General features: G+C 36.7%; 1 protein-coding gene across 1 annotated transcript in view; it reads left to right on the top strand.

The window, feature by feature from the left end:
• The first annotated feature begins 1,004 nt into the window (after positions 1-1,004).
• MUC2 (mucin 2, oligomeric mucus/gel-forming) overlaps positions 1,005-24,376 on the top strand; it is a 59,046-nt gene continuing 35,674 nt past the window's right edge. The window contains exons 1-27 of the mRNA XM_077180551.1: positions 1,005-1,074; positions 2,663-2,927; positions 5,359-5,473; positions 5,626-5,716; positions 6,108-6,217; positions 6,439-6,655; positions 7,089-7,214; positions 7,897-8,014; positions 8,348-8,486; positions 9,014-9,124; positions 10,119-10,188; positions 10,551-10,688; positions 11,222-11,386; positions 11,952-12,046; positions 12,942-13,072; positions 13,721-13,972; positions 14,865-14,917; positions 15,185-15,294; positions 15,680-15,831; positions 16,271-16,409; positions 16,973-17,083; positions 17,388-17,567; positions 18,565-18,804; positions 20,007-20,163; positions 21,223-21,351; positions 23,231-23,381; positions 24,095-24,138. Coding sequence (XP_077036666.1) covers positions 1,005-1,074; positions 2,663-2,927; positions 5,359-5,473; positions 5,626-5,716; positions 6,108-6,217; positions 6,439-6,655; positions 7,089-7,214; positions 7,897-8,014; positions 8,348-8,486; positions 9,014-9,124; positions 10,119-10,188; positions 10,551-10,688; positions 11,222-11,386; positions 11,952-12,046; positions 12,942-13,072; positions 13,721-13,972; positions 14,865-14,917; positions 15,185-15,294; positions 15,680-15,831; positions 16,271-16,409; positions 16,973-17,083; positions 17,388-17,567; positions 18,565-18,804; positions 20,007-20,163; positions 21,223-21,351; positions 23,231-23,381; positions 24,095-24,138 — 3,679 coding nt within the window. The remainder of the gene's footprint in view (positions 1,075-2,662; positions 2,928-5,358; positions 5,474-5,625; positions 5,717-6,107; positions 6,218-6,438; positions 6,656-7,088; positions 7,215-7,896; positions 8,015-8,347; positions 8,487-9,013; positions 9,125-10,118; positions 10,189-10,550; positions 10,689-11,221; positions 11,387-11,951; positions 12,047-12,941; positions 13,073-13,720; positions 13,973-14,864; positions 14,918-15,184; positions 15,295-15,679; positions 15,832-16,270; positions 16,410-16,972; positions 17,084-17,387; positions 17,568-18,564; positions 18,805-20,006; positions 20,164-21,222; positions 21,352-23,230; positions 23,382-24,094; positions 24,139-24,376) is intronic.

Raw genomic sequence — 24,376 nt, 5'->3', positions numbered from 1 at the left:
TTTCTGAAGGAGCATTCTGAACTGGTTCCTGATCCTGTTTTCTGCTTTCTTTCTTCTTCTCCCAAGGAACATCTTTCTCTGCACAAAGCAAAGCTGATCCTTTAGCTTTTGTAGGATCTGATGTGGGACAGCAGACTGTAAAATTATCATTTATGTAGAAAGTTAGCCAGAATGAGCAAGAATGTTTAGGGGGATTAAGAACAATAATGTTTTTCCATTTACCCTTCTTCTTTTTTCTTTTCCTCTAAAGTTTAATATTATGCGAGAATCTCTACAACTTTCATGGACATTCTGTTACACCATGATAAGGTTTGAAAGAGCACCTCTTTTACTGTAAAATCCTTGAACCTACTGTGTCACCCAGTCTCAATTATGTTTTGGGCAAAATATGCAGTATGGGCAGTATTTTGGTTTAGATATTCCCAAGGGCTGTAAAAATTAAAGAAATCCAATAATTGCCTGCAAAATAATTTTACAACACATGATGTGCCATTTTATTTGTAAGGGTTACTGTTAATTACAACATTCTTCACAAGCATCACCTAATTTTTACAGAAATGATTCTATATGATGATGAAAAATGAAAATTCTTTGGTTTTGAGGCCTTTATTTTAGGGTCTCACTTTAAAATTTCTTCAAGGGATTTCTTTGTTCAGCCACCCCAAAATTCATTATTTGTTATGGGGGTTACTGAAGGTTAAACTTGGTGTGAGCATTTGAAGGATTTAAAAGCACAGCATCCTGTAGATGAAATGGAGCAATAAAAAAATTACATGATTACTGAATCAATATTATAGTTTCCTGTATGCTGAATTCCTTCATTTATGGTGAAAAACGATTGTCTGTTTACTTCTTATCTTCTGCAAATATCACACCTGTTTTTTCGCCCCTCCTCTTGCCCCCTCCCTTTGAATCTCCTCCCCTGTGACAGAATCAATTGCCTCAGTGGGTATTATAAAAAGCTGAGTTGCCAGTGGAGTTCGCATTCGCCCACCTTAGCCACCATGGGGCTAAGAGCAGCCAGCGTCTTCCTCCTCTGGCTGGCTCTTTCCTCTGCCAGTGAAATAAAAAAAGGTAAGCTCTAGAGATGAAATGGTAGCAGATTGCCTCCTGGCAAAGAGGAAGACTTAAAATATCGCTGCGCAGCTAGAAGGAGGCTGTGCATTTAAATAATGCTCTGGAGTTTTAGGATGCCTTCAATTGCTTAAGCTTTCAAATACTGAGGCTGCATTGCTTGGACAAAATTGGTAGATCCTACTTTCTTTGGAGAGATTAGTGCCTATCTCTACTGTACTGATTTCTAGTTTGATATCCTTGGAAAATATTTTCAGTGTTGCTTTTCTTTCCATGCAGTGAGTCTTTACTAGGTATGGCAAGAAAGGAACTATAAGGCAAGAAAGGAACTGTAGGACTTTGAGAGGTTCATTGTTAAAGTAATGAAGGAAGTGGATGATTGTGTCTTATGTTACTTTGGAACAACATAAATTTTTCCTCAAAAATGAATGTCATAACATTGAAAAAAAGCTTATTTTGTCATTTAGGACATTTTTAACCCTTTTGCAAAAGCTCTAACTTACTATATTTGCTATCAAATTGGAAATGATGGAATGGAGCACTCGTACTGAAAACTGCTTTTTAGAGGAATAGGTGATTAATTATATCCAGTGATCAGGTTTGGGCTATTGGTCTGCTGTGTCTTGAATTCAGCAATGGGAGGAAAGCTGAACTTGCATTTGGTCTTCCAGCTGTGAGCTCTGAGAGGATCTCTGTGCAGCCTTCCTTCTGAGGAGGGAAGTGTTCCAGCTTGGCTGGATGTATCTGGTATGATTGATACCATCAAAATACAGTAACCTAGGGGTTTTCTTAGCAGTTTTGCTTTCTCATGTTAAATGCTGCAAGAAAATCTTGTGAAATGTTAAGATTCCCAAGAATACTCAGCTTTTATGATTCAACCCTGATCTACAGTATCTGGAGATTGATCAGATATTGTTGTTAATTTGTATTTTTTGTTGGTATAGATGGCAGGGAAAGGAACAAATAATCTTCATATTTTGCTATTGCAAAAACTTTTTTTCCCCTCCTACCATGGCTATTTTCTGACCTATCTTCTGAAAAATTTCTGTCTTGCAGTAATAGAAATCACTACTGCTTTTAGGAAAATAAATATTTCACTGAAATCTCCTGTTGTGCATAAGCCCTTTCATACCCTTTAAACTATTAGCCTTCCAGAGTAGGTAGTACTTTCTTTCCTACCTGTTTTATTTCTAGTACATGTTGCAACAGGAAAGAAGATAGTTCTTGGAAAAATTTAATTTTGATAAAAATAATACTGTGATTCAGAATAAAATCATATGCTTGGCACAGAAGCCAAGTTAGAGGTCAGTATTTTTTCCCCAGTTCATGCAGATAAGTTCCTTCACCTCAGTGAAAATTATAGGAAGTATCCTGGTCTCAGAATTATTTGTTATGGTCTTATTCTGCTTTAGAGATTTCCATATTTTCTGCTGACCTGGCAGATCCTTGATCCCACTTGAAATCCATGGAATCACTGTGAACATAATTGCAGGTGGTTCTTACTGTAAAACGGAACACTTACCATTTTTCACACTAGATAATTTCTTGCACTTCTTTTCATCTCTATTTCTTTTTCATCACTTAACAGGAAGGACAAGAAGCCATGGCCACTATGTCTGCAGCACTTGGGGAAACAACCATTTCAAGACTTTTGATGGAGACGTCTACCAATTCCCTGGCCTTTGCGAGTATAATTTTGTTTCCGACTGCCGAGAGGCTTACAAAGAATTCTCTGTCCACATCCAGCGTGCTCTCAACAGCAATGGCCATCCTGAGATCCAGTATATTCTGATGAAAATCAAGGATATAATGGTCTACCTCAAACCCAACCTGGTTGTGGTGGATGGGCGAATGTAAGTTCCTTTGCTAAAATGGTATTTAGAGAAATGTGCTGGGAAGATAAAAGCAGGATTGATTCTTTACACAACTGTCTGTGTGCCATTACAGAAACTGCTGCAAAGCATTTCCACAGACAAACAAACAAATAAACAAACAAAAAAGCCTTTTGAAATTCAGCATTAAAATGGCTTTGGGGAGGGGCTTTAGTACTAATTGTCATTTCTACATTGGCATAAGGAGTTATTTAAATACAGGTCAGGAATAGGTTTGACCAAATTGTTCTTCCAGTTGTGCAGAAAACAGTGCAGCTCATGAGCCAGAATTTTCACTGGCTTAAAATGACGTAGATTCACTTGTTTAATGGCATCATCTTGTGTTTACCTTAGCAGATGGTCTAGCAAATCCTTGAAAAGGAAATGCATTTCTCTGGGGTCTTCTCCTCTTATTTTCTGACAGAAGAGAGGTAGTTTTTTCTGATCTTCATACATAACTCTTAAAGATCTGATGGCCATTCCTCAAGGGAGTTTAACAGATAAAACACAGGTCAAAATTCACACCAATTTATCTGTGGCACTATGTACTTTTTCAGACTAAGCAGTGTTATTTTTCTCCTCTTATAACATGATTACACAAGAAACTCATCTGACACCATTACTGATGCTAAGTAGTGTCTTAACCTAGTCTTTCCTATCATTAGCTTATCCTTGTAGTATGTGCCTTTATACTCTGAATCTAGTGAGGAAACTTATGAGTTAATTAGTCTGTTTTAGCATAATTGAAAAAAAGAGAACTTTTTAATTGTCATTGGAGAACTCAGTTTTGCCCAGAATTCAGCTTTTGCTCTAAAGTTTGGAAGACACTGCAATGAAAATATGTTCAAGGATTGAAAGTAACATTCGGTTTTCCAAATATCATATTAGAATGCATAATAAAATGACAGAAAGTTACAAAAAAAATGCAATATTGCCTCAAATTGAAAAAAGCTCTTTATTGTGCACTCAAGTCTTAAAAGAAAACTCATTGAAAAACAAGTTAGAAGTCCTTTTAAAACTGTTTCTCTTAAACGAAGCCATTTTTGTCTTAGATAGATTTTATTGTCATAAACCAGCAGATCCTTGCCAAACTGGTTTTTGCTGCTTTGAGAATTTTTTTTTTTGGTAGAACCTAATTTTCCATATTGCTTCTGAAATGATAAATTATCTATTGTCATGGAAAATAGCATTTCACTGTGCTGAAGTGAAAACTGTAAAGTAGAAAAGTATATCGATTAGCCTTCAGGTACCTGATCCACTGATTGATTGAATGTCCTACTATTAGGAAAAACGATAAATATTCCATGCTGTGATAGCTAAAAGCTGAAAAGATGTCCAACATTTTATGTTTCCCCTCAAGAAACATAATCCCTCAAGACTTCATTGTTTGTTGATGAACAATGCAGTCAAAACCAGAAATAATGATCTCTGAGTTTGCACCTAGATGTGTAAGTCATTTGGGCATGTTAAAAAATGCCTGAGCTAAATAGCTGTAAAAACCCCAGTGACAGAAAGTCAGGAGATAAAGTTCTCCCAGTCAAGAGACTAGTTAGGAGATATGCATACACATGCATGAATCTTGATGGATAACAATTACAATGATAATCTATAGAAAATGAACCAGTTATTTTGACTGGACCCCAGTTTACATTACTTCTGTTTGAGCAGACTCTAGTTCTCTGGATTTTATAGGGTAAGACTGCCTGCCACAATTCTTTTATTGTTGAATGAAATTCAGCACTTCAGTTTATTTGTAAGACAGACACAAATTGTTATCACACAAAAATATCTATGCTTAGCCCTCTGCAAAGTGTCTTTTGTCACCATTAAAAAACTCAGTCCTGTCCGCTTAAAACTAACTAACTACAGAAGAGCTACTGAATTCCTCTTAACATGCTCTTTTCTTTTAAAAATTTAGTTGGCAGTCCCTGTAACTACCTGTGCATTCTGAACTCTCTCTTAAAGAGGCAGTTCCTTGCAATGGAACATTAATTCTCTCTGAAATGGTTATGAGATATTTTGGTAAAGAAACATTGTAAGTCATGTTGTAGCTCCTTTCATTGATGTAAATTATTAGTGAATATTTGAATAATAACACAATGATGATGTTTTTTCTTTGATTAATTTGAAGACATCTGACATTTTGGTATTTTTTAAGTTAAAGAGACCAAAGTGTTGGCTAGGCTTTTCCTCTGAAATTGCTTTGCCTTTTAAATGAGTTTTTCCAATGAGTTATTGTCCTGAGTGTCAGAAAGGGAAGACTTTATGCCTCATTAAAACAAGGCAGCCTGTGCAGTTAGAATGAGGTAGTCAGACTAGTTTCTCTATTCCTTGGGGTATTTGGCTTATTACAGACATTCATGTCAGCCCTTATGTTTCCTGACTAATGCAAAGTCTGTGATTTTCTTCCTAGTGTGAAGACACCTTACTACACCTCTGGTGTCCTCATTGAGAGCAATGAAATTTACACCAAGATTTATGCCAAATTAGGCATGGCTCTGATGTGGAACCAGCAGGATGCCCTGATGGTATGTATGATCAAAGTATTTTTAATTGGTATTTCCTGGGTTTCCTGGGATATTTCTCTATCTCAGTAGGAAAAAAAAAAAAAGGACGGGGAAAAAAGGAAGAAGAAAAAGATAATTCTTTTGTGTTTTTCCGTTTTCTTTTTGTTATTTAGGTGGAGCTGGACAACAAATTTAATAACCATACCTGTGGTCTCTGTGGGGATTACAATGGCATTCAAATCTACAATGAGTTCATCAAGGGAGGTTCGTCATCCCACCATGCTGACAGTTGTCCCCAGAGATAGGCTGACAAGTCCTGTGCATAGAAACATCACAGGAGAGCAAATTTCACTTGAGAGGTTTCTGTGATTGCCCCAGACTAAACATGAAGTTCCAAGTCTGCATTCCTGGAATTCCTGCATTCTAAGTTTATTCTGTTCTGGATTAATCTTTTTGTTCTTTACTAGCCTTCTTTTCCTGTTTCCTCTACATTTTTAAGCACAGTTAGACATCATTCAGAGCAGGTACTTGTGTCTAACTGGCATATTTGATACCATAGTGACTGCTTCCTTTGATCAGTAGAGTTCCAGAAATCAGGTGCTCTTTGTCAATTTTTGGGGCTCTGCAAGTTCTCTTTCTGTTTTTTTTCTCATAGATACAAGCTACAACTCAATTACATATGGGAATATGCAGAAGATCAGCAAACCCAATTCCAAATGTGAAGATCCAGATGAAACTCAGGCTCTTCCAAGCTGTAATGAGCATGTAAGTATTTCTTGTGGTGAAATTCCTTGGCATGGACACATGGAGAGATCCTTGTGCAACAGGGAGTTAGTTGCAAGGAGCTGGGAGGACTGTCCCTTCCAGGATATATGGTTACTTTTCCTAGCTGTTCAAAAGACAACAGGTTTTTTTGGTAAGATAAGAAATGTCCAGAAGCTCAGATACCTGTAAATCTCTTAATCATTATTCCTCTTCCTCATCAGCGTGACGAGTGTCAGAGGTTGCTGACTTCCTCTGCATTTGCTGATTGTCGGCTGCGTCTTAATTTGGAAATGTACATCCAAGCCTGCATGCAGGACAAGTGTGCCTGCAAAGGGAAGGACGACTCCTTCTGCCTCTGCAGCACCATCTCCGAGTATTCCCGCCAGTGCTCGCACGCAGGCGGCCGCCCGGGAGAATGGAGGACACAGAGCTTCTGCCGTAAGCAGCTACACAAATTTTACAAAGATCCAAAGGTTGCATGCGTGTAGCACCATGAAATTTAAATTCATGACTACTTTACAAAGCTGTTGGCATGTATTATAAATTTCATATCAGTAGTGCTAAAAATATTATGGTGTCCCTGTTTTCTTCTTCTGTTACTTTTACTATTAAGAAATATTTTTCAGCAAATTCTGTTCCCGTTAAAAAACCTGAGATTTGATGTTGCAGGAGATGAGAATAATTTGATCTATTTGAAACCAGAAGAAGTAAATATAAAAACAAGGGAAAGCAGTTCAGATTTAGATAAACATGCTTTGCCATGTAGAATGTGGCTTGAGACATCACTGACTTGAAGGGAGTAGGGTGTGGTTTCTCAGGAATGATGGACTTAACACTCAAATAACTCCTGGTGTCTTTCTTATTCTTTCAGCCAAGACCTGTCCTGCTACCATGGTCTATAGAGAAAGCAGCTCACCCTGCATGGATACATGCTCACACCTGCAGATCAGCAGCCTTTGTGAAGAGCACTACATGGATGGGTGTTTCTGCCCTGAAGGCAAGTGCCACTCTAGCTGTTGCACCTGGGACAAAAGCAGGAGCCCTGGCTAAGGAAGTCATACGAAAATACTACATGTAGTCAAATTATATCTTAGAAAAGAGTTGTGCTACTCATTATTTTCCCCACTTGAGGAAAATAACTTTAAAATTTTCTAAGGAGGTAATAATTGATTGATTAATTAATTAATTTATAGTTCAAACATATTAACACAGTGACAGGTAATAGACCTGCTTGTTAATTCTCAACAGGTGGGTTTTTGATACTATATAGTAAATCCTGCTTTTTAGGTTGAATAGTTCTGAGACAATGGACACCATTTGCCCAGAGAGTAGCAGTGATGGACAGTGAGTGAAATTCTCAGGCTTGCTGTCAGCCTTAGGAAAGATTACAGTGATAGTCTTCACAGCCATAAAGACTAAGAATCTAAACATGTGTCATTCTCAGATTTTTCTTATTTGCTTGCAATAACCTTTTTATCTGTGTATAGCTATACAAGTGAACAGACTTGAATTTTCAAAGCTGAATCAAAGTGTTTTCCATCTGTCTCATATTTACAAAAATTAGAGCCAGTATTCTTCAAAGTTTAGATAATCTCAGCCTGTGTGGCAAATTAGAGTTTTTCCTCTGTGGAAATTGCTTATTTGAAAAAGACTGGAATAGTTAATGTTGTATTTTATAGGAACTGTGTATGATGATATCAGTGAAAAAGGCTGCATCCCTGTTAGCCAGTGCTCCTGCAAACTTGGTAGAAAGACTTATGCACCTGGAGAAAGCATTTCCAAAGAATGTGAAGAATGGTAAGGATCCTGGTTGATGTACACCTTTCTTTGAATGATTGTAAATGGGCCTGCATTTTTCAAATTTCCACATTGTCACAGGAGATGTTCTGAAAACTCTCTGAATTTAATGTTTACGTTGTGTGTCTATAGAACATAATTTCTGGTAAGTTTCTATGGCATATGTCAGATTCTATGGCATATGTCAGAGGGAAAATCTCAAGGGAATGGTCAAGGATACAGTTTTAAAGCACCTGGAGATAGCTTGCTGGTTGCCAAATATACAGATACTTTCAGTGCTCTCAGCTCCTGTAATAACTACAAGTATTTTTTGTATTATTTGTCTGTTTATAGCACCTGTAATTCAGGCAGATGGACCTGCAAAGATCTACCCTGCCCAGGCACATGCTCAGTGGAAGGAGGTTCCCATTTTACCACCTTTGATGGGAAGAAATACACCTTCCATGGAGACTGCTACTATGTGTTGGCCAAGGTACTGTGTACAGTGGGGATATTCTCTTGTAGAGTAAAACAGTGTCTGTGGGCTGATGTGTATCTGCTGGGAGTTATTGTTCTAGTCCACTTCCATTGGGTGAGGGAAGCCGAAATGCTGGAAGTTGTACTAGAAAATTCAGGGTTTAGCTGTAATTGCCGTATGGGGAAGCTGAGGACTTATTGCAATGGGTGATTAACTCAGTGAGATAGAAGACTGCCTATGCTGTCATTATCCAGTGAAGTCCTTTGTATGTAAGAAATAGAAAGGTCTCAGGATAAGAAGTTCTTGGCCACTTCTGTAATAGCTATTTCTGAGTGTCAAAGTCAGGTGGGGAAAAGAGGTAGGCAGCTGTTTCATTTATCCCTAAAATATCTGGTGTCCATTTGTCCGTTTTTCTAGAGAATGAAGAAAATCTTATTGATTTAGGAAAGTTATTGTAACTGATGAATTTAGTCTTTGTTGTGGAAATCATCTCATGAGAGTTTTAATATGACTAATGGACATTTCTTTCCCTGTGATTGTAGGGTACTGCAAATGAGAGTTATGCTCTCCTGGCAGAACTGGCTCCCTGTGGCTCCACAGACAAACAGACCTGCCTGAAGACTGTTGTGATGTTAGTGGATAACAAAAAGAATGTAAGTGCTGTTCTGTGGATTCTGCTAGATATGTTGAAAATTAACATATTTCCCTTATGTGAGTGAATACTTTTTTCTTCTGGAGTCATTGTTGTGGATAGATAAGGAACCTCAGACAGGCTGACAAACAGCTCAGGTTTCTGCCTCGAGAATTCAAAATAAACCTAAACTTAAGAAAATATGAGATTCAAACCAACTGACATTTCCCCCTCTTCTTTGCTCTGTGTGATATGATTTTTCTCACAGAATTCCAGGTGTCTGGAAGGAAGGGTACCTACTCTTCTCCACCTCATATTTTTTTCTTCATTCAGATATAATTTTATAGTTCTAATTGAATCTTTTTCAGAAGAAATCCTATCTTTAAATGGTGATACAATCCAACCTTCTCAAATATTCACTTTAGTATTCTCTTTGTTTATGAGAATATATAGACTATATATAATTTACTTACAAATACACATGATTTTCCTCACATATATATGGACTTCCATGTCCTTGACAGTATTACTAGAACATAAGAGAACCAAATCAAAATCCAATAGTTTTATGTTTCTGTATGTAGAGTAGCATTTTTTGAGGAAGTTTAATAAACTGCTTTCTTACCATGTCAGAATCATATTAACCATCACACAGAAGCTGTAGCACATGCTTTAACAAGGAATAAGAACTTTCTACAGATCCTGAAGACCTAATATTTTCTTCTACTTGCTGAAACCAAAGGGCCCAATATAAATGAGTTTTGCATTTCATTATTGCCATGAATTCTTGTAGGCAGATGTAAGAGAAACACTGAATAGCAAGACAAAACCTTAGGCATAATCTGTAGGACTGCTGCCATGTTCAATTTTCAGACAGATTTTTCCTTTCAAAAATTTGGAGTTCTAGACAGAGACTAAACATGTAAATGTCCTTGCTGTTAATCTTCTTTGTATTTGTAAAATCTTAATTTTCCTCAGTCCCTGGAACCTCATTGATTCCATTTGCTGTTACACAGGTGGTGGTTTTCAGATCAGATGGCAGCGTGCTCCTGAATGAGATGACAGTGAATGTGCCTCATGTGTCAAGTAAGGGACACAGCCTTGTATGTCAAGTGTCACACACCTGGCTTCTCATGGAGGGGTGTATTTTTATAGAGGCAAAAGTGGAAGAGGGGTATTTAGCACTTTCCAAACCTGGTAACATGGTGTGGGCATGCCCATTTGATTCTGATCCCAGAGACCAGCCCTTTAAGTAGTCAATTTGTTAAGTCTGTAAGCACCAGCATCATATCTAGTTGGCCAGTGATTTTTAAAGGAAAAAAGATATTAATTCAATCCTGATCTCAGAGATTTCATGCTGGGTGATACATGAGAATCTAATAAGAAGTGTTTCTTTTGGCAGCCTGTGTGTATTAGTTCATTACAACAGTTCATGTTTTGTTTTTCAGCCAGCTTCTCAGTATTCAAGCCATCTTCCAACTACTTTGTTGTACAAACTCCTTTTGGGCTTCAGATGCAGATCCAGCTGTTTGGAGTCATGCAGCTGTTTGTGACTGTGGATCAATCAGTTAAAGGAAAACTTCAAGGCAAGTGTCTATGCAAATGGGAAGCAAAGTCATGCTGTTTCACAGCTGAATAATCATGTATTCTTTATATGAGTGATAACTCATGCTACTTGTTAATTTGAGGGGAGAAAACAGAAAGAAAATTGGCTCAAGCAAACTAGAAATGTGGTTTTATTTTTTGATATTGAAATGACCTATCATTGCCAGTACATAGGTATTAGAATATTCCCTACTTTTGTATTTGGTCTAATTTTAAACTATCCACAAAAACAGGTTTTTGGTGTACTTTGTGGTTTCAGTATCATCAGAAAGCATAAAAAATTTGGGCCAGAGTAGTAATTTCTTGAAGCACAGATACCTTCATGGTTACTATTCTCGAAGATGTGGAAGATTTAAACCAGGGCAGCTAAAACCACAGTATTTATACTATGCATGAAATTGATGTGGAATAATCATCTGTTTATAGTGTTTGTGATCAGTTGTCCCTTTCCTTTGACCTTTCAGTATGAGACTAAGTAATGCTTATGTGAAATTTTTACCTTGTTCTCAAATAGGTCTTTGTGGAAACTTCAATGGAATGGAAGGGGATGACTTTAGAACAACCAGTGGGCTGATTGAGGCTACAGGATCTGCCTTTGCTAACACGTGGAAAGCTCAGTCCACCTGCACAGACCAGGCAGAAAAGCTGGAAGACCCCTGCAGTCTCAGCATTGAAAGTGGTAAGCACATTAATAAGTCAGAGGCTTGGCTTCTACCCGGATGAGCAGTATCTGCTGTGCATTACTGCAACAGGCCTGTAAGAGTTGTAGTGGGGCATTGAAGATTTTTTACAGGACTTTAACATTAATAATTAATATCTGCAAGTATGTATACATACAAGCACTTCATCAAACTGAAGTGAAAATTTAAAGGATGATTGTAAAAGAATCCTGAGGTGGTAGAATGGGACAAACAGTCATTAATTTGTACTATCTGCAAAGACAGCTTGTTTCTCCTAGCATTATGTAGCCTTATGTTTAACTTAAATTTATGGTCCCCAAATGGAAAGAGTTGTCACAATTCCATGTGTACAAATTGCAAAACTACAGTGCAATTTTTGATTTTATGATTGCATGTCTCTGAAGGATTAGAAGTACATGTGTGGTGATTACATGTAGTTTCTCCACTCCCTAAAATGCACACAGTTCTCTCATTTGTATTTCTGCGCTGCATTTATGTGTCAGCATAACTAGGCATGACACAAGGAAGATAAGGAAATGTGATTAATTTCTCTTTTTTTTGCAGCAAATTATGCTGAGCATTGGTGCTCTTTGCTGAGAAACCCAAAGGGTCCTTTTGCAAGATGTCACATAGCCATTGATCCTTCAGAATACTATAAGGTATTGTAATTTTGCACTCTTTTAGTACTTCATTATTTCAGATGGTTAACTGTAGGCATTTATCATTGTTTCAACATTTGAGACATCAGTGAGTAACTTGTCCATAAGAGATGCTGAAGTTTTTGCATTGACTGATTCAAGCAACATAGCATCCAAAGTATCTCATGTGATGAGATCCTTATGGGCTGCTGCTAAATAAAAATGTGCTTTTTTTTATTTTGCTTTTTTACTTTTTGTGGTAACATGTTTATTGGCTTGGATATTTGGACTGAAAAGAAGACTCAAGAGTTGCAGATGTGCACAGTTTAAGTTTAGAAACATTAGTTTCTATAAAGTGGGGGGGGAAAATTCCAACCATATATTGATTGGAATGTAACACCGAATCATTTTCATGCCAGAGTCTCCATGAATTCTTTTCCTTCGTGCTCATCTCTGTTGAGCAGTAACAGAGGCTCACCTGAGGAAAAGGAATTGTAAAACCATTGCTTATACTTGGAAGTCAGTGTGAGCTCAAATGTTGTAAAGGTCTTTGTAGACCTGGTTAATATTTTGTCTTTATTTTAGTTTTTGTGGTTCTCTGCATTTCTAATTAGTAACTGAGAAGGAATGGTATCAATATCCTTTGAAAAATGTGTTCTTAGGAGGCTGACTACTATTTAAAGGTTCAAGAGATTTGGCTTATGTTAGAATAAGCATCCAAGTATTTTCATTGTGTATTAAATGAAGCAGCACTTTAACTCTCTGGTCTTTGTCCATTCCTTTCACTGTTCTCTGGTCATGGGAATTAATACAAACAACATCAGGAAAATCTGACAGGACATTTTGTAGCAATCAAGTTGCAATTGCCCATTGATTTCCTGTGGACTTATTGACCCTTTGGTTCTTTTTTTTTCAGAAATGTAAATATGACACCTGCCTCTGTGAAGACAATGAAGAATGTCTGTGTGCTGCCCTGTCCTCTTACTCAAGAGCCTGTGCTTTCAAAGGGATCATACTGGGAGGCTGGAGACAGAGTGTTTGCAGTAAGTAATGGAGCAGTAATCCCTGTGGAAATAATTAACCATGAGAAATAAGGAGGCTCTCTCTTAATTTGGTTGTTAGTGATCCATCTCACTCTTAAAGGATTTGGAGTATCTAATGTACCAAAAAGAGACAATGCTGATAATGTTTACTAATTCACATTATATTCTTCAGATGTAATTTGAAATTTTTATACTTAAAAGTAGAAAGCAATATTTTTAACTTTCATCTTCTTTTCCCAGTCTAGCTAATAGGATTCCATTTACTAATGGAATCCCAGCCATCAGGGCTTTTACTGTGCATTTGTTTATCAGTGTCTTTGTTTCTGATCATGCTTGCTCTACATCAACAGTTCAGTACTTAGAGACTAGCAGTTTATTATATTGTGCTCACTATCTGATTATCAGTATGTGAAACAAATAGGGCTATGAAAGTAGAAACTATTAGTAGCAGTTAAAAATAAGTCTTCAACTGGCAAAGTTAGGTTAGTGCTACTTGTGACTTCTGATATTTTCTGATACTTTATTAAGATCTAAGGGAATGTTTTTATCACTACATTCGGCACAGCCAAAGAAACCAAAATGGAAATGTCAAGGCCAAATGGTCCGTCCTGCAACCCTTACTTATCAGTTTGGTTTTTTTCCCTCCAGGCAGTGAAGCATCTTCTTGCCCAGGAAATCAAGTCTTCCTTTACAACCTTACAATGTGCCAGCAAACCTGTCGCTCCTTTGCTGATGGTGAAAAGTATTGCTTGCAAGACTTTGCTCCCGTGGATGGCTGTGGCTGCCCACCCAATACATACTTGGATAACCAGGATAACTGTGTGCCCATCTCCCAGTGCCCATGTTATTACAAGGGATCATACCTGGAACCTGGGGAGTATTTCACAAAAGATGGAGAACGCTGGTATGTTTTGTTTTGGCTTCTGTTTGTGGGGAAAAAGCCCTATAAAAATCACTTGTTAGGTATAAGGTGCATAGGATTTTTGGTACTTTAATGAATATTTGTAATGCATTTCACATCATCTTCATGCTGAGCAAAGCATTATTCTGTTGCAATGCAATTTATCAATAGCTGAGAAGTGCAGCTTGCTTTGGAGGTGTGAGTATTGGCCTTCACAGATAAATGTTATTCTGAAGCTGCAGTGTTAATAAGGCTTTGTTAGGCAGAACAGTGAAAGGAAGCTAAAAGGCCAACTATGTGTTATGTTTGCTTTTCTAGCAGACACATATTGCTTGTTTTCCACTGGAGGAAGGTCCCCTTGATATGTATTCACTGTAACATTAGCTTTTGGAAACAACATTTGTGATTCTTTTGTATTTTCCCATGGTCTCTGGCAACACTTTGCTGCCTGAGTCATCAGTGCAAACTGTGAAATGCCTTCTTTCATCCAGCAGAAGAAGCATATAGGTCAACAAATTTGTAACATATAAATTCAATAATCATGAAAATACACTGTGTATCCAAATGGAGGCTTTCATTTAAATTATAATTATTATGTCTTATTACTATCGAATTCCTGAGTTGTCATAGAACATAGTATTAAAGATTAATAGAATAGCTGTCATTTCTTAAAACATAACCTTTCTGTGCATTATGCCTAAAATCTTGCTACACTTTTTCTCCAACAAAAAAATTAATGAGTGTAATTCAATAGAATTGGCCTTGAAATTCCAGTAGAAATTATGCAGGATATCTTTAATAAATACTCTCAAATTTATATAAACAAGTCCTTAGACTTAAATTGAAGATATTGAGCTTGCTTTTTTTTTAATTTCTACTTATTTCACTTTTCTAGTGTTTGCCGAAATGCAAAGATCCAGTGCACTTCAGTGAAGTTAAGAATGAGAAGTAAGTGACATTCTATAAACTAAACTAGAATAAAATCCATAGCCAACCTCCCAACCCAAACCTAATTCCCTTTTTGAATTCTCCATTTACTTGTTTTGCATATTTTTTTCTCTTTATGTAAAACAGTAACACATTTTCCCTTTGTTTTCTCTTCAGTAAGTCTGTTTTTTTCATAAGGATAGACTGAGATTTCTGTCTGAGAAACTATCACCTTTCACTAACATTTCTTTTGCTTTGATTGATCTAAACCAACAATGTACCTTTCAGGTGAAAAAGAATGTTCTTCTAGCAAGATATACTTTGACTGTAATGCATTCTCGAAGTGGACTTCGCAAACACCTCTACAACTTAGCTGTCATACTCCTCAAACCGATCATGTATGTATTCAACTTTTCTTTGTATCTTGCTTTCTTTATTCTGTATTCTTTACATGACATGGTGCAGCTTATTTCTCTTTGGTTTAATCTACACTTCCCCCCTGCCCCATGATAATAATCTGTTGCCATTTTCACAATGGTTTCCCCTCTTCTCTTTACTGTATCTTCACTAGAGTCATGATTTCCAAGCAAAAAAGAATTTGAGTTCTTAGACAATCCAAAAAGAAAAGAAAAGAAAAGCATTAGAAACCTAGAAAAAAAGAACCTTATAAAACTAATCAATATTAGACTGTGTGGTTCTAAATGCAGATTTTAAAGTGTGAAGAAGTGGAATTAAGATGCAGCACTTTGTCATAAGGTAACCATTTCTCCTTATATTCCTTAGTTCCAGACAGAGTGTGTCTCAGGCTGTGTGTGCCCTGAAGGTCTTTTTGATGATGGCAGAGGGGGCTGTGTTGAGCAAAAAGATTGCCCATGCATTCACAACAATGAGTGGTATTCTTCTGGAGACAAGATAAAAGTGGACTGCAACACCTGGTGAGTTATAAGTGAATAGTCTCTTCTAGAATATATTCTATGCACTATATTCATATTCATATCTAGGCTTATGTGCTACAGCAGCTGCAAAAGCTTCAAGTATCATCCTTAATTTTCAGGAATACTTATTGCTATCTCAGAAAATACAGATTCTGCTGGAAGTATGGGGGTGGTAGTTACCTCTGTTTTCAGCAGGCATCTCTCGTTGGGAAAACTCACTCATTTTTTAAAAATAAATGCTATCAAATCTAAAGATGGTAGCTCACCAGAGTGAAGATCATGTTACAGGCTTAAAAACAGGCTTATCAGTTGAAGTTGAGGCTTGGATGTTTTGAATATTATCACATTATATCAGGTAGTTGCTTGGTTTGTTCTGAAGTTTTTCAAACAGCACACTCTCGGTGAGATCTGAAAATTCAACTTCTCTGCTCTCTTCTAGCACCTGCCAGAAAGGGGTTTGGAAATGCACTGAGGACGTGTGCTATGGGACTTGTATGATATATGGAAGCGGCCATTATAACACTTTTGATGGGAAATTCTATGACTTTGATGGGAGCTGTGAATATGTGGCTACTCAGGTAATGCTCATCAGGAGGGCTGAAAAGGAATTTGACTGCCTTGAAAATCTACTTTCCTCTTTGGTTTTGTCATTCCTTATTGCCTGTCATCATTGTTCCGAAGGGATTCACACATTCTGCCAGGATAAATTGTGTATTTTAAGTGCAGGCAATCTGTGTGAATGTGGCTTTTCTTTTTTTCAAATATAGATATCATAAATTACATGTAACATAACTATGTTACCGTGAGAGCTAATTATCATTTGTGAAATAAATCCAAATTCTAAGCTTGGAAACTTGAAACTTTTATTTAAATATATATTCCTTACTTTTTTTTTATTGTCCCACTCTTTTTCCCAGGCTGAGACTGTGTTAACTGTTTATATGTATGCATGGAAGTATGCATATATGGCTATGCATCTGTAAAAACATGTGTGTGTAGGACCTCACATTTGAACATTTGAAGGAGCAGTAACTATTTATACACTGTGAAGATTTAAATTATTGCAATTCTTATGAAATTGGACTACAATGAAATATTCTACGTAATTTTCTAATGTTCTTTTTTTTTTCTTTTTCAATAGGACTTCTGCGGTGACAAAAATTCCAGCGGCTCATTCAGTATCATCACAGAGAATGTCCCTTGTGGAACTACAGGAGTCACCTGCTCAAAGGCTATCAAAATGTTTCTAGGGGTGAGTGATGACAGTCAGTACATATCAGTAATCAAGTATTACTAAAAATGTAATGCTCTAAAGTCACGCCCCTAAAAGCAGATGTAACAAGCATTAGAGGCCCTATCAAATTATTCTGTAAAGGTCTAGGTTCTCAGGTGGTGAAAACTCTCTCAAACAGAAGTGCTTCACCACTCCCTGCCATCTTGGAAGTCATCCCAGAGTCTGAGCTACTGGTTTCAGAATGAGTTGCATTGTTACACGTGTCTAATATTTTGTCTCATCATAGAAATTAGTGTTACAATACTTCTCTTTTATCTTTCAGAAAACTGAACTGAAATTGGAGAACAAAGAGTCCAAAGCAATTCAGCGAGATGTTGGTGAGGATGTGCAGTATTGGAACAGGACAGTTGGCCTGTACCTGGTTATTGAGGCTAGTAATGGTGTGATGCTGATCTGGGACAAGAAGACTACTGTTTTCATCAAGCTGAGCCCTGATTACAAGGTTAGTGCCTGTCTGTCTTCTTCTGAAGTAGTATTCTCAATAGATGAGGAAACATAAAAGAACATAAATGTTCTTTTATTCTGACTCTATGTCTAATTCCTATATCCTCTGTGCACTAAGGGTCAGCTTGCGTTGTTATGGTCACAGCTTGCAGAAGTGCTTCTGGGGTTTCTTACAGTATATCACAATGCAGTATATCACAATGCATTGCACAGAATGCAAAGGATGTTATTCCAATAGAGATAAACATCTCAGGCAATACTCTTGAGTTTCTGAGTATTGATAGCCATCATCCAGAATAATTTAGGGGATGTGGACTGACTTCACATGGAAACCTATGTGTAATCTCAGCCCTGTGTTAAAACCAAACTCTCTATGCAATGTACGGCCATGCTTCTGGTTCCTGAAATTCAGCATCCTGAATTGAAGAATATTGAGGCATTGTACAAACAGTGACATACTATTACTTGAGGGGATTTGTGGACCTTAAATAACACCACCAAAAATTCACCATTGAGGGCAGATTGATACATTTTCTTTCAAGAAAAATGGGTCCCTGTCATTTCTTTTCCATGAATGAAGAAATGGTGATCATTATGTTAGAAACTTTTAATAAAAACAGCTTTGAGCAGAAATTTATTATCTCAGGCTTATATTAATAGGTGAGTTATGATAAATTGAGAATGGAGAATAAATAATTCTTCTCAGCTGCAAGAGGCTTGGGCACCCTTTAATGTTTTAAGTTGGATATGGAGATAGAGATATGGAAATACACTAGATATAAATGATTTCAAGGAGGGAAGACATGGCAACTGAATAATTTGCTGAGGACAGACAAAAATTTATTTTCTGCACAAATGATTTGACAGTAAAGAAGAAAGTCATTATTTACACAGACAGTGATTTGTCGTTTTTCATGTCAATGTTTTTCTCTTACTTTGCTGGAGACTTTTTCTCATTTCCATGGTATACTTAAAAACTGAATTTTCTTTTCCAGGGCAAAGTGTGTGGTCTGTGTGGCAACTTTGATGACAAGGCAAACAATGATTTTACAACAAGGAGTGGACTGCAGGACAATAATCCTCTGAATTTTGGAAATTCCTGGAAACAATCTCCCATGTGCCCAGATGTCACACAAGAGATTAAGCCCTGTGATCTGAAACCACACCGCAAGTCTTGGGCAGAGAAAGAATGCAGCATCATCCAGAGTGAAGTCTTTGAAATTTGTCACTCCAAGGTTTGTAGAAGACAGTAGGTGATGGGACAGCACAATGCATTTCTGATAATGCAAAATCAAAAAGACCATCAGAAATGAAGAGATGGTTAAATAGATTGATCTTCAATTAAGTCTTGAGTACAGCTACAGGTGTCAGAAGTTTCATGTGGCCTTAGTCAAAGCAGTCTGAGTCTCTGTGGCAATGGGACTGTGTCAGTGGTGGTGACAGCCCCAGCTGTACAAACCCATATTCATCACCACAGTTTCACTGCTACTACTCTGCAAGTTAGCTTCAAAAATGTATCCTGAACAGGCCTGTGTTGCACCATGTCTTGTTGAGAGACAGTCAGAATTACAAGTACTGAAGGACCTTACAATCATCAGATCCATCTCCTGATGGAAATTCGTACTAAACATGAAAGGTGGTTGTTGAAGAGGCTACTACTTCTTGTAGTATTCAATCCACAAAAGGATCTTTTTAGACACCACTGACATCACATAGTTTACACAGACAGCTGCTGGTACTGTGCCTCCAAATTGTCACAGCAAACACTGTGACAGCCCACAGCTTCCAGAGTACAGTGCACAGAGAGCACTCCTCTTTATTTCTCACCTCTTTCCTGATGCATAGTAATATTAACAACAATTTGTTCTTAACTCACAGTGGAAAAGTCACAAACAATTATTAATTTAATTAATTTGTTACATATTTCCATGTGGTTTACTTCAGCAACAAAAATCCAGTCTATGTTTTTCCTCTTGCAGTCTCAAATAAAAAAAAAGCTTTTTAAAATGTGCATTGGATAAACTCCAAAAACTGATAGGCACAAAATTGCATGCTTCATATTTGCTGTGAATGCAGCCTTTCTGACATTGTTCACCATTTGGTTGGCAAAGCTTGCTGGAAGATAAGATTTCACTGGCATCAATTCAGCTTGGTTTTGGGACCACTAAAATGGAAATCTATTAGAAAATGTGAGCACTGCCAAGGACTCTTTGTTTTTTCAGTCATAGCAACTTATGAAGGAGCTATATTATTTTAAGTCTATTATTCCCCAAAACATATTGAGCAGCTTCAAGCCTGTAAGTGTTTGTGATTTGGTAACTCTTAGACACAGTCTCATTCCTTCCTAGCTCAATTCTCATATAACAAGAGCTCTCAAACATATTAGTTTGAAAACTAATTTGGAGATGAACTGGAACATCATTTCTTCCCCTGACAGGTGGACCCACTTCCTTACTATGAGGCTTGTGTTCATGATGCCTGCTCCTGTGACAGCGGTGGGGACTGCGAGTGCTTCTGCTCTGCAGTTGCAGCGTATGCCCAAGAGTGCATCAAGGCTGAGGCCTGTGTTTTCTGGAGAACTCCTGATATCTGCCGTGAGTAACAGATAAACACAACTGTATCTTTCTAGCTGCTGTCAGAAAGCCTGTCAAATAAATCATTAGTACTGTCACTGCAAGGTCATGCTGGCTACTTGGTGAAACCTTTTCTCAGCATATCAGGGAACAAACAGGCTAGTAAATTTGTATATTTCAACTGTCTTCTGTTCAGCCTAGCTCTTCTCTTCTCTTCTCTTCTCTTCTCTTCTCTTCTCTTCTCTTCTCTTCTCTTCTCTTCTCTTCTCTTCTCTTCTCTTCTCTTCCAGTTGTTCAAATTACTCAGAATTTGATTTTAGAAAAAAGTATATAGCACTCCCATGCTGCAGCCCTGAACCTAATCAGTGTTACGTCCATTAGTGGTGCTAGTACTCATACCAGTACATCACAAATTAATGTAAAATAGTATTTAAATTAATATTACCCAAAAAGCGCTCAAATCAAAATTTTGAGATTCTAAGTAATGGAAATATATAATTTTTAAATTTTAAAAAAATAATTCAGATTAAGAATTTGGACTAATTGGAGCTTTTAAGTGTAAGAATCCAGTGAAACAAAAATTGCAAGTTTAATTCAGCTCTGATATATAAGTTAATAAAAACTCCTTCCTCTGTCTCTAGTCATCTAAGCTGAATTTAAGTTGTATTCATAGTGGCTCATATGCTTCCTCTTGGACTTTCAGCCTGTGTGATACAGCAAGATGGAACTATTTTGTATGAAATTGAAAAATATTTAGGAGTTTGCTAGTAGCTATGGAAGAAAAATACTGTCAGAACTATACCTTTAATTTTAAATGAAACTAATTTTTAAAAATAGTTTTTCTTTATGATTTGAAGCATTTTTACCCAATAGCCTGAATATTTAAAATTTCAGTCTTGGGCACCAGTGTTTTGATGTATCTTAAATTTAAGCAGAGTAGCAGAAAGTCCAGGTCTTTTACCTTAAGAGAAATTTGGCCAGCTTAATTTGTAGATTGATATAGCTTGTACCTTTAAAGGCCTGCTCAGAAGTGCATTCTGTTAACCTTGTTTTTAATCAGCTTCTCTCTTTTCTCATCAGCGATATTCTGTGACTACTACAACCCTCGCAATGAGTGTGACTGGCACTATGAGCCTTGTGGCAGTAATATCACAACCTGCAAGATGATCAATAATGTCAGCACCAACTTTACAGTACCATTACTGGAAGGTAATAAATTCCTTGCCACTTTATATTGTGTTTTGTGTAAGATGTCTTTGTTCAGATATCTTTTAATAATTATGGACTAGTCAGTCAACTTGATGAGATGTTCCTAAATCTACTATGTTGAGTTTGCCTCCAGTCTTACATAAATGTTTCCTATAATGTAAGGTATTATTTATTAACATCAATGGGTGATAGTTACATTGCTGTCAGCCACAAAACTAGTTCTCTGCTTGGATAATATCCTGAAACATGCATTATTATTACATCATGGTTATTTTGAATCCCATGCAAAAGTATTTTAAAAGCAGGAAAATCTTTGATATGACAAAGAAGCAAGTCACTGATAGTTGGGTATTTTTAACCTTATCATTTTTTATGTATCAGATCTTGCCTTTACTAGATTAGTCTGCAACATTCACCTACCTTTACACTGGAAAATATCTTTCATAGCAGACACACTGATGCTGCTTTATATTGGATTCATACTGGAGATTCTATTTCCTTTGCAGATGAGATATTAGTAGGTGACAGTCCTTGTGGTTGATAATGGAACAGGAATTTCACATTAAAAGGACTGCAATGATCCAAGAATGTGAAAGACTTAGCAAGTATCTCCTGGTTTAGTACATGGTGAAGCTGGAGAAAGAAGCTGTATTTTTAGCCATAAAGTCTTTTTGGTCTGTACTGGAAGAAGTTATCTCCAGTTTAGGGATTGGCAAGAAATGCCTTGAATTTGACTTTGATTTGAACTGCTAGTAAAAAAATTGAAAGAAAAAAATCAAACAAATGAAAACTCAAGAGAAACAGAACAAACCAAACCGAACAAAACCAAACAAAGCAAAACAGAAAAAAAAAACCCTCAAAAAACAAAAAACCCAAAAAACACACCAAAAAACCCTACTAAAAAATCAACTAAAATCCCCAACCAAAATATTTTTTAAAAACCCAAGAAGCGTCTGTATTTTAAAATAAATTATCTTATATTCTTAGATGGATAAGATTTGGGAAGTGTCAGAAGGCAGATTATTATATATCCAATTATATTTCTGAATTATTTTTGTTGCTTAATTTCAATAGAAATTTAGAGCACACCTATTTTTGTTAGGACATCTTAAGTACAGTCTGTCAGTATAAAGTGACTTTTAAGTACCAGCTAATTACATGGTGCTTCAGTTTAAACTCTATTTAGAACTTCAGTACAGTAAAAAGAGAACTTCATGTCATTAATAATTGGACTTAATAAGTGGTTATTTGGAGGAAGGAAATATCATAATAATAGTAATAACAACAGAATAATATTTTAAAGTGTATTTACATGAAAAATTGAATGACAATTGACAGTCAATTAATTCCTTGCAGTAAAGTTTGGATCACTGCCTGTGGGTAAAGAAAAACACAGATAAATTATCTGCTTGAGGTAGAGATACCTGGTGTATTCTAGGCATATAAACAAGGCCTAATGTTCCAAGAAATGTAGTGGAAAACCTGTTTGTTAGTGAATCTGCTTCCGTATTCCGCACAAAAGTATTATTGATATAGTGATCTATACAAAAATTGGGGTGTTTCTTTGTCTTAAAACTACTAGTTGCCCATAGAAATGAGTATGTATTAGGGGTTTCTCCAAGATATTGAACTAAGAAAAAGAAACTTTACTAGTTTTCATAAAAAAACTTCTTACTTAATCCTCCTCACACCACTATTATCAATGAGAACTGTAGAAGTCTTTTGGAAAGACTAATTGTCCACAGCTTGATTTGAATGGGAAGTTTTAGATTTCTTTCACTATGCTTGATTCAGTGAGAATAGTTTACCTTCAAAAGGTACAAAAGTAACTTTTTGTACTTTTTCTTCACCCTTATTCTGTTCTACCTGTCATCAAAAGGTTGCTACCCCAGATGCCCTAAGGACAAGCCTATTTATAATGAAGAGACAAAGCAATGTGTGACTGAAGATCAATGTGGATGTTACCTCGAGGATGGAACCCATGTAACCCCTGGACAAGAAGTACCCACAGAAGACAACTGTACAATATGGTATATAAAAATTACTTGCAGTAATTCAGGAAATAATTAGTGTATGCAGAGTCCTTAATTTACTTTACTGGGCCTCAAACAAATAGAGATGCAACTTCAGCTGAAGAGCTGATATATTCTTGCATTTCATAATTTTCCAAACCCATAATAATCCATATTTTAGGTTGGTAGTGTTATTATAATAAATGTATTAGCAAATTCAGTAATTATACCTGTCAACTGTCATAAATTATACAATGAAACCTCAATGAACTTCTAAAACAACCTTTCAATTCTCACTACTTTTTGGGAAGAGAGGCTACTCTGCCTTGCATTCTCACTTAAAACTGGGACTTCAAAATCACTGTAGTCTGAAATACTCTTGCCCTGAAAGAGATAGTTGAGTCCTAACTCTTCATGCTTAGTGTTAGCAATGACAGCACTTACACCTCTGGCTCCACTTGGTGACCAGAGAATAATCTGATCTAGCTGAAAGTTCACTTTGCAAAACAGTTCTACTCTTATTGCAGTATTGCAACTCGCAATTGAACTGAAAGTGGTGACTTAGTTTGAAAGAAAAATGGTAGGCAATACTACAAAATATACCCAGAAAAATATGCAGTAGTGTGAATGAAGATCAAGTGACAAATATCTGTGTTTCTGTGCTCTTGATTCTGCTAATAGGTGCAATAAAACATCAGCAACATTTTAATTTTTGAAAATTTTTCTTTTAGTATCTGTGTCCCATCAGGATCCATAGAATGTAAACCAGTCCCAGGTAAATAACATTTGGTTTTTTCGGGAAACAAAAAGAAACGCAAATGCACAGAACTGCTCTGTCTGACTTTACAAAGGCTTAGTATTGATTTAGAATAATTCTTTCCAGTGCTAGTGAAAGTTGGGACTAAAGAAAATTTGGCAGCACTTTTTTTGAACTTTGCTGTTAATACTTCCGCTTAAACCTTTTTCTCATGCCCTTTCGGTCTTTCTCCCCACGTCCCACATCCAAACTAATG

Source organism: Agelaius phoeniceus, chromosome 6 (assembly GCF_051311805.1).
Source record: "Agelaius phoeniceus isolate bAgePho1 chromosome 6, bAgePho1.hap1, whole genome shotgun sequence".
Classification (NCBI taxonomy): domain Eukaryota; kingdom Metazoa; phylum Chordata; class Aves; order Passeriformes; family Icteridae; genus Agelaius; species Agelaius phoeniceus.
The sequence above is the reverse complement of the archived record's forward strand: the minus strand, read 5'-3'. Positions and strand labels throughout refer to the sequence as shown.